This window comes from Oncorhynchus keta, chromosome 10 (assembly GCF_023373465.1).
Source record: "Oncorhynchus keta strain PuntledgeMale-10-30-2019 chromosome 10, Oket_V2, whole genome shotgun sequence".
In the NCBI taxonomy this organism is placed as follows: Eukaryota; Metazoa; Chordata; class Actinopteri; order Salmoniformes; family Salmonidae; genus Oncorhynchus; species Oncorhynchus keta.
In genome coordinates, this window is record NC_068430.1 from 20,625,493 (window position 1) to 20,635,805 (window position 10,313).

The window sequence follows — 10,313 nt, forward strand, 5'->3', positions numbered from 1 at the left end:
AACAGCTTCTACCCCCAAGCCATAAGACTGCTGAACAATTAGTCAAATGGCCACCCGGACTATTTGCATTGACCCCCACTGCTTTGTTTAGTTTTTCTTGCTGTTTATTATCTATGCAGCGGCACTTTTTTTTAACTTAGTTTTTTTAAACTTTACTTTATTTTTAACTTTACTTTATTTAGTAAATATTTTTTTAACTCTATTTTCTCAAAACTGCATTGTTGGTTAAATGCTTGTATGTAAGCATTTCACGGTAATGTATTTGGCTCATGTGACACATAAAATTGATTTGATTTGAGAGGTCCTTGCTCCTCATTCACACATGCGTCAGGTTGTCCCCCTCATTCTCCAGCTGGGTTCAAACTAATTTGTTTGTGCTCATATGATGTGGTAACCACAGTACACTTTTCCCTCCTATGGCCATGTTTTATTAGCTCGATAACAATGGCCTACCGTGATTCATTGCGCGATGACTGTACCTGGGTCTCTTTGTCAAGTCTCACAGCGCCACATACCGAAAAAAATGCATAAATGCATAGTGAGATTGTGCTCCAAGGCCGCTAGGTGGCGACATTGTAAAACATTCACACTAGACTTTCCGGAAGCGTCTCTTTGAGTGTTGTAGTGCCTTTTCTCGGTTGACATGTTTCTCCAGCTTGCTAAATTTGAGAGCTGAACATTTAGCGAGAAAATATGAGTATAATAAAGGTTTTTGATCAGTATTTGTGCAAGGGTCTCGAAAATGTTCCAGTTTTACGAGAGGGTAATGTCAGCAAAGAAGAATATTCTGAATTTCAGGTAAAATGCTTTATTGTAGCTAGTCGTAGCTGACTGGTTAGCCCATGCCAATTACAACGAGCCAGCAATCGAATTTAGAAATTGTTAGGCACCATTATTCCACGTGTGTAATTGTTTATATGGACAAACCATAGTTACTTGGCCTATGCTACACTGTGATAATGAAACTATTGCATCTTCTTGCATTGGTGCTTGTAAACAATGCTCTGATGAGAACCATGTTGAAGTCAATGAAGTAGCAGTTTTCTTTATATTCGGGGGGAAATAAAAGGTACAACAACCTAATTTCTTTGCAATATGAACATTTAGAAATGTTTTCTTAGAATTAGCAACATGTCTGGTCGAGGACCTAAAATCGGTTGCGGTCAGTGCCGTTTAAGATGAGGGAGGACGATTTTTTTTTAATGAGCATGGTCTTCTTTCTATTATAGCATAAGGATGACTGTCATTCATCTTCCATTCACCCAGTTCAATGTAACAGCGATAGGTTTAGGCTACTACATGATACTAACTTTTTCCCTATACCCATCATGAGGTTGCTACAACCTAGCCTATGAAAGTTTATAACATAGGTGACACCCTGACGGTGACATTCAATACCTACCGCCTTGCACACTCTTGCCTGCATGTAGCTGATATAGGGTGTAATCATTAGTCCAAAAGTTGCACACGAGTTTCTATTGGACAAATGTTTATCCCCATTGTGTTCTATTTGCTTCTGTTTAAGAAACATTTTTCAACAGAATCAGCGGAATGAATACACTCCATATCACACGCAAACACAGTTCACGGTATAGTATTACTTCTCGCATGCGCTCTCCTCCTCTCACCTCTTCGCTTCCCTTGTGGACTTCAATACACAACACATCAGCTGTATGTGACCAGGCAAAAACAAAAACATTCCAAGCCAAACCGCTACATACAGCCAACATCGTTGTCACCATATTTGCTAAAGTAACGTCATAGTCAGCATAGCTAATATAATTAACTTGTTACTATACCCGCTACAATCATGCAGTAATGTTAGTGTACAGTCACAGTAAGCAGTTACACCGGTGGGCCCCGGTGGCAATACATTTGTAAAACCAGAAGCTTACCTTGACTTGGAAGAGTTCCAGTGTTGTGTTTGATGTCATAGCCAGCTAGCTAACATAGCATCCCTCTGTTTGAGCAGGGTGTTTCAGTAGGCTGAACTAGCTAGCTGCATCTGCTAGTTAAGTCAATGAAACTGAAAGTGAGAAAAAAAATCTCTATTTCTCTCTTGCTTCTCCTTCATTTTGGAATAAATACATTTTTTCAAAACTGTTAAACTATTGTCTTTATCTCATTGAGAGGCAACTACTCACCACATGTTATGTATGCACTGTAGTGCTAGCTAGCAGTAGCTTATGCTTTCAGTACTAGATTAATTCTCTGATCCTTTTGATTGAGTGGACAACATGTCAGTTCATGCTGCAAGAGCTCTGATAGGTTGGAGGACATCCTCCAGAAGTTCATAATTACTGTGAAAGTCTATGGAAAGGGGTGAGATCCACAAGCCTCCTAAGTTTTGTATTAAAGTCAATGTACAGAGAGGAGGACAGAAGCTAGCTGCACTGGCTACACCATGGTGCTACAGAGTGCTGTGGAGGCTACTGTAGACATTCTTTGCAAAATAGTGTGTTTTAATCAATTATTTGGTGACGTGATTATATAGTATAGTTTCATCTAAAAAGGATCACTTTTTTCATGTTTATTTTATTTGAATGAAATTCACTGAGGAGGATGGTCCTCCACTCCCTCTTCTGAGGATCCTCCACTGTTTAAAATCAATAAAACCCATTGGAAACTGTGTGGTAATGATAATGAGCCTACAATTATACAGTTACTTGACTGTGTCCAGCTCACTAATAATCACCTAAATTGAAATTAGACAGTCAGAGTATTGCAAATTCCAAATACAATGGCTAGAGGACAATCTTTTTCAAATTCTAATGGCAAGGAAATCATTTATAACCAATTTTCAGTGCGGCCCTCCGGACCTCATTGAAGACCAAATGCGGTCCCCAGGGCAAAATTAGTTTGACACCCCTGCTGTAGACACAGGTATAAAGAACGGCTGTAGATCTTCATTCAGGCTGTCTAAACTGTTTTCTGCCAGCGGGTGGCAGCACAATATCATCCCTGGCCACCACTTGGACTGTCTGGGTGAAATAGAGAGAATCTGAAATAGGCTATTGTAACTACTGAACCTTCGGAACTGCATCACTTTACAATCTCCTTACATGTCTTTCTCTTTGAGATTTTCACCACAGCTTGCTTAAAGGAACATAGCTATGCAGGATTGGATGATATTACAGGGAAGAAAAAACATAGCTTCTATTGTCACGGTTTTCATATGGTGAAGGAGAGTCGGACAAAACTGCAGCGTGTATATTGCGATCCATGCTTAATCAAACAACATAAACACTGCAAAACAAAAACCGAAAACAGCCTATACTTGTGTCAACTAACACAGCACAAAGACATCAAGACACTCAGGACAATCACCCACAATACAACCAAAGAATATGGCTGCCTAAATATGGTTCCCAATCAGAGACAACGATAAACACCTGCCTCTGATTGAGAACCACTTCAGACAGCCATAGACTCTCCTAGAACACCCCACTAAGCTACAATCCCACGAAGCTACACACCACATACAAAAACCCATGTCACACCCTGGCCTGACCAAATACATGAAGAAAAACACAAAATACTTCGACCAGGGCGTGACATCTATGTGTGATTGAATAAGCTTTTTCTCTGTAACTATGTCCTCTAAACAAGTGAAATCCCCCAGAGCCTAATATCTGCCTTTGTATCTGATAAAAAAACTTCAGTCCCCTCTCCTCCATCTGTCTCCTTGGTTTCAGTATTCTCCAGAGAACATCCAGGGGCCGGGATGTGACATAGACCCCAGTGAGGTGACTCTTCCTGGATGCTCCTGCAACGCCCACTCCTGCCTTAGAGAGAGCTGCTCCTGCCTGCAGACTTACGGACAGACATGCAGACAAACGTACGACAGCCACGGCCGACTCCAAGACCAGGGGGATACGGAGACTGGTTACTGCAGGCCTGTGTTTGAGTGTAACGCCTTGTGTGGCTGTAGTGAGGCCTGCTGTAACCGGGTGGTCCAGAGAGGCCTGGGGCTCAAGTTGTGTGTCTACCCCACAGAGGACAGAGGCTGGGGCTTGCGAGCGCTGGAGCCCATCCCCTGTGGAACCTTTGTGTGTGAGTATGCCGGAGAGGTGATCGGCTTTGAGGAGGCCAGACGCAGACAGCTTGCTCAGGGGCTTGAGGACAACAACTACATAATAGCAGTGCGGGAGTATGCTGGCCAGGGCCCGGTCAGTGAGACCTTTGTGGACCCAACTGTGGTTGGGAATGTGGGGCGTTTTCTGAACCACTCCTGCCAACCCAACCTGTTCATGGTGCCTGTCCGGGTGCACTCCCTGGTGCCCAGGCTGGCCCTGTTTGCTGGCAGGGACATCACCCCTCAGGAGGAGCTCACATTTGACTACTCAGGGGGCTATAGCAATACACCCTCTGTGGAGAGGTTGGTCCAGAGTGACCCTGGGACAGAGGCCAGTGAGACAGGTACCCTCCAGAGGAAACCATGCCACTGTGGTGCCCAGAACTGTTCCCAATTTCTGCCACTGGATTTATCTGTTCTCAACAATTAGATTAGAGGGATGCATTTATTTGGTAAATGTTTATACATTGATGTTTTGTTTATTTTGAAGTGATCATGTTGTACTGGAAAGTAGAGACACTTTGCACTGAACCCTTTTTTTGTTGTTTCTGTTGAATACAACTCTGTTGAATCACTAACACAGGCTTCTGGGGTATTCATCCTATGCTTACCAGTGTGGCATCCATCTGGCTTAAAGATTAAATCTGGGATTGGTGCCTCCATCTAGAATAAAGGGGAAATCTGGGATCGGTGCATCCATTTTGAATTCATACTGTCATTGATTATAAAGGGCTCATGAGCTTAGTTCAACTGTCTTAACCCATCAGAACCCAAACTATAAGCCTGTTTGTAATTCTAAACAAACTGTAATTCTAAACAAACACGGTATAGTTTCAAAACATGGTTAAAATGTAATTGATGGTCAGTAGCTCTCTATCAATTTTAGAGTGGATACATCCCCAACTCTCAGCTGTTTATCATAACAAGTGCCAGAGTGCCATTTATGATGACCCACTTTTCTGTCACGACTGCCCACTATCTCACTGTCCCCACCCTCTTTCTGTTGGATGGCATCGCTGATCTGATATAAAGATACAGCATTTCTATCACAAAGTATAAACTTCATCTGTGTTGTGCAGACCAGCTAAAAGCTCTCTCTGTCAGAGAGTACTTGTGCTATGTGGGGCATGTCCCACCAGACCAAGCTATCAAAACACTTCAGTCCACAAGTGGCCTATATATAAGCCCTCGCCCCATATCTCACTGACAGGAGATTCATCTAGCAGGTCTTTATATTAACTATGCACTGACTGATATTGACTACAGCAAAAGAGGGGCCTGGCTTTGTAGGGTTTTGTATACGTATAAGCATCATATGTGCTCATCTGCTCATAGATTGGCACAACAATGTTGTATGCAAAGACATTTCTCTCTCAAAAGACATCCATTTAACCTTAAAAGATATATAGCATACACATTGGTGGTATCTTGTCTCCATCCCTCAACGTTACAAATATCTCTGTGGTCTTTAAACACAGTGTCCTCCTGAAGGTATCTTCAGCTCTTCTTTGGAGCCAAGAATCTCCAGAGGTGTGAGCAATTAAGAAGGGCCGGAGGGTATTTTAATATAGTAACGGGTCTTATTCCCCTGCCACGGGAGGGGCCAAGATGTCCTGCTTTACTGTGACCATTCTTAAATCAAGCCCCTCCTTTCAAACTGCCCCACTTTCAGTCTAGACCCGCTTTCATCCCAGCTGCTTATTAATATCCACATCTAGGTTAATTAGCACAGAGACCGTGGTGTGTTCCATCCAGAAATAAGACCAGCACTCCAGTCACGTTGGGGAACGTAGGAGAGCAGCGTGGCTCAACCACTGGGTGGACTCATTTTACTTCACCCAGGACAAAGGGTTGGCGGAATTGGCACATTTTAGACCGTCCTATTGGTCCTGAAGTAAATCTTTGCCCAGCCGAAGCACCATACGAGCTGAAATGAATGCACCCATCCTCTCTACCATGGTTTGGAGATGGAAGGCCTAAGCCAATCAGAGTTAACCACCAGGTGGATTTGTTTTTCTTTGTTAGAGAGAGAGATGAACTTTAATGCATCAACCTAGATTTTTTTCTCAGCTAACGTATGAGGGTTCCCTTTGCTCTATTTGTTTAGTTATGTTTGGTTATGGTCCAAATGTTCCATGACAACCCTTCTGCTGTCATTGCACAGTATATCACAGAAACACCTTTGACCAGTGACATTTTGCTTTAATCAAGGTAGAGGTCTGGTTGGTATGTGTTAGCAGGTGACAGCTATTTTGGACAGGTGATTGGACACCAATGATTATTTATTTATTATGTTTATTTGAGATGGACAATGTACAACAAAACATACGTCTCAGTGTATGAGAAGTGATGTGTTGCACCAGATTGAGCTGACAGCTAATTTACATCTGCAGTCACCGGTTGTAGGCATGGTGCAGGCAGGCAGTGTTCCACACAAACTGTTCAGGACTGGAGCTGGAACTCAGTGCCTCATTCCCAGTCATCTAGCAACCAGCAGTTAACCACATGATATGAACTTCCTCCTGGTGATTAAAGTGGTCAGCTGCTACAGCACAGCCCTGGTGACAGTCACACTAGTCACAACACTTAAGAGGGACAGACATTTATTGTAGACTACAGTGAGGTTATACCCAGCTAGCACATTTGATTCCTTGGAAGTTGTGGGAATGTATGTTTTTGTTTTCCCATTTGTTCTGGTTACGAAGCCATACGTTTCCTGACCTTTAAACTGAACGTTTTCTAAACGTCGCCTGTTCTGGGAATGTTAATTGTTAGGTTGCAGGGAGGTTCTGTGAACGTTTTTCTATGAACGTTTTCCCAGAAAGTTTTCCTGGGAGGCTTTGTTAACGTTCTGAGATCGGAAATTATATTTTATTTGAAGCTAAAAAAATTACGTTATTTGAAATTGTTTCAATAAGAATTTTATTAACACTGCTAGCTTAGGTTAACTGTTTTGAACTCCAAGCACAGAGAAGACACATGGGAATTCATTGGTTTAGTCATTAATCATGCAAACAGATCAAATGTTTTATGACATCAGTGAGATTCAAACCTATGGTCTTCTCCTCTCGATCCAGGGAATTAGTCCACTGCGCCACCAGGATGGAGCTAGTGTACTATGTTTTTTTTAACTCATACAAAACTGTTCATTTTAGTCTATTTAAACAGACTCGATTTCAAAGGAAACAAGCACTCATTAAGATGACACCTGAACACAGAGGATAGAGATAGTTTTGTTGATGCTGAGAACGGAATGTATATGTTTTTAAATAAAAATTTTATAATTTTCTTTGAACATTACTAATGTTTTCTTGTGTTTTTTTTATGGAAAGTTTCCTTAATGTTCTTAGCACATAACTTTAAATAGAACCATGCGGAAACGTGCATAAAACGTTACTCTGAAGTACTGTTTCCACAGAAGAATGTTGTTTTTTAGCGTTCTCTGAATGATCTTGAGAATATGACTTTAAATAGAACCATGCGGAAACCTGCAGAAAACGTTACTCTGAAGTACTGTTTCCACAGAAGAATGTTGTTTTTTAGCGTTCTCTGAATGATCTTGAGAATATGACTTTAAATAGAACCATGCGGAAACCTGCAGAAAACGTTACTCTGAAGTACTGTTTCCACAGAAGAATGTTGTTTTTTAGCATTCTCTGAATGATCTTGAGAATATGACTTTAAATAGAAACATGAGGAAACCTGCAGAAATGTTATGCTGAAATACTGAAATTACTACAGAAGAAAGTTGTTTCTTAATGTTCTCTGAACAATCTGAGAACATTACTTTACATAGAACCATGAGGAAACCTGTAGGAAACATTATGGGCAGGTTGTATGCTAAATAACCATAGGACAACCACACTCTCACCAAGCTCTAAGAAACATATGGTTCTCAGAACATTTGGGGCGGCAGGGTAGCCTAGTGGTTGGAGCGTTGGACTAGTAACCGGAAAGTTGCGAGTTCAAACCCCTGAGCTGACAAGGTACAAATCTGTCGTTCTGCCCCTGAACAGGCAGTTAACCCACTGTTCCCAGGCTGTCATTGAAAATAAGAATGTGTTCTTAACTGACTTGCCTGGTTAAATAAAGGTAAAAAAAATAAAAATACATTAAAAAAAATGGGTACTGTCCTTCTGTCTACAATATACAGTAGGTCATACCTGTACCATTTTAACTTTCTTTGACCTCAAGAAAAATGTATAGTGACCAATGTTTTGCTCAATTCTTCATCTAAAATGAGCATAGCCTAGTAAGAAAATGTATATGTTCAGGGAGAATGTGTTATTGTCCTAGATGCATAGTACTGGTTGATCTAGTAGTTTGTCTTGAAAATAAAAACTTGACTTGCCATAGTGAGCTCCATACATATAATCAGCGCAATATTGAAGCCATTGTTGTGGTGGTACACTTTCTGGACACTTTCTTTTGTGTGAGTGTCCAATGACACAATCTTTCCACATTTTACAGCTCTTAACTGGCCATTGCAGTGCCTTGTTTTCCACTGATGCTAGGTACATAAAGGGCTGCTAATATGACTTTAACGTGATAGAGACAACAAGAAGCGAGTGTAGAGTCTATTTCAGGATGAATCACCAGTGTAGTAATAAGGCCTGGCAGCCTGTCATTTCTGAAGTGGAGCACCTCTTTAATGAGGGAACAGATGTCATTGCCACCAAACTTGGGGCCAATTTTTTTTTTATCGAGTCAACACAGATAAAAATAGATCTGTTGGAGCCACAGCTGGGAGAATAAAAAAATCTAATTTCAAGACAATAGTTAGTAGTGTTTCAGGGCTTTGGAGTTGTTTTGTAGATATTTGTATAGAGAAATTTGACAAAATCGTGTATCATCGAATCATTTGTGTTTTCTCTCTAAGATGTAACAATCCTATTACCAGTGTTCTCTCTCTCACCACAGTCTGTGACAATCTCTGATAATACAACACATTTGGTGTTTGACTGGAACATCTTTGTGTGATGTTTTCACACATTCCTGTGCCTTGAATTGTCCCTGTTTTGGTAGATGGATTGTCTACTGTATATTCATGGAAACATATGTACATTGGGACAGTACAACAGATACTGAACATGTTAGTATGTATAAGCATGACAGTGAAAGCTTGTCAGTGAGGCTGCTCTGTCTGGTTAGTCGGCTGACTGGGTCTAAAGGAATTACCTGCTGTTAAAGGGGGATCTGGTTCTATGGGTTAAATAGGTGAGTTGATCATCACCCCTGCATTGTTTTCTAGATGTTCACCTTGTTCAAAGGAGGGGCTCGTTGATGCAGTCATCACGCTCTTGAAATGTGGAGAATCACACTCTTCCATTTTTAGGTCCACTAATTTAAATGCTGACAATCTGAGGCAAACACCACCTGGTAGACAATATGTTCTAGTTCATCTCTATTATGCTGAAATCAAGAGCATGGGGTGAAGAGACATTAGTATTTTGGTCTACAAAATGCGTATGAGTGGATGGTATGACAATATACTGTACATATGAGCAGAATGAATGTCCCATGATATCAAGCATTTATTCTGTCATCCTTGAAGTGATGGGCTGTGTATTTCCTTTTACCAAAGATGCAAGTCAATTCTAAATGCCTGCAAAGAATAATGTGTAGGAAAATCCATTATGTGAAAATCATTTTTCACACTTTGAGAGCAGCAACAGAAATAATAGCACAAACCAGTAGGCCTAATTAGAATGTCTCTGTAGCTGGTTTAATAAGCATGTTTCCGTAGGGGATAGCGAAGCCATTATACCGGCATAATTGTATTTTATTTTTAGTGAGGATAAACTCTACCCTGTAGGGCACAGCATCAGTTCCTGTTCTTTTGACAACAAGACCCAAGTGAAACTGAACCCTAGACCTGTACTCTGAAGAGAGGAGAGGGCAGTGAAATTCACGAGAACGTGCTGTGTCACTAGACATTTGAAAAGCAACCGCATCTTGAATCTGTTGGGCATAAAAAATATATGTATCCTAAATTGTCATCTGGTCTCAACTCCAATTACAAGGGTTCTTTTTTTCTCCCAACATCCTCATAGCAACTTTTGTCCTGTTTCTGTCACTTGCATCTTCATGCAACCAAACCCAGAACACTGTCTGTCCGCAGGCTGCTGTCCTACGACACATTCTAGCCAATAGCATTTGAAACATCCGATGTTATCAATGGGGGTATTCTACTTAATCTGGCATTTATTTTTACATTTCCGGCTTGGTTGACTTCATG

The 10,313-nt window shown here is 41.1% G+C and overlaps 1 protein-coding gene across 2 annotated transcripts; it reads left to right on the forward strand.

Moving 5' to 3' along the window:
* The first annotated feature begins 624 nt into the window (after positions 1-624).
* On the forward strand, positions 625-7,375 carry LOC118388346 (histone-lysine N-methyltransferase SETMAR-like). 2 transcript variants are annotated; one of them, XM_035777305.1, is made up of 3 exons: positions 625-798; positions 1,542-1,589; positions 3,696-7,375. In XM_035777305.1, the coding sequence occupies exons 1-3, from the start codon at positions 694-696 to the stop codon at positions 4,503-4,505; spliced, it is 963 nt and encodes a 320-aa protein (XP_035633198.1). In that variant the 5' UTR covers positions 625-693; the 3' UTR covers positions 4,506-7,375. The 2 variants fall into 2 exon arrangements, with proteins under 2 accessions (XP_035633198.1, XP_035633199.1); XM_035777306.1 differs by lacking the exon at positions 1,542-1,589.
* The last annotated feature ends 2,938 nt before the right edge of the window (positions 7,376-10,313 follow it).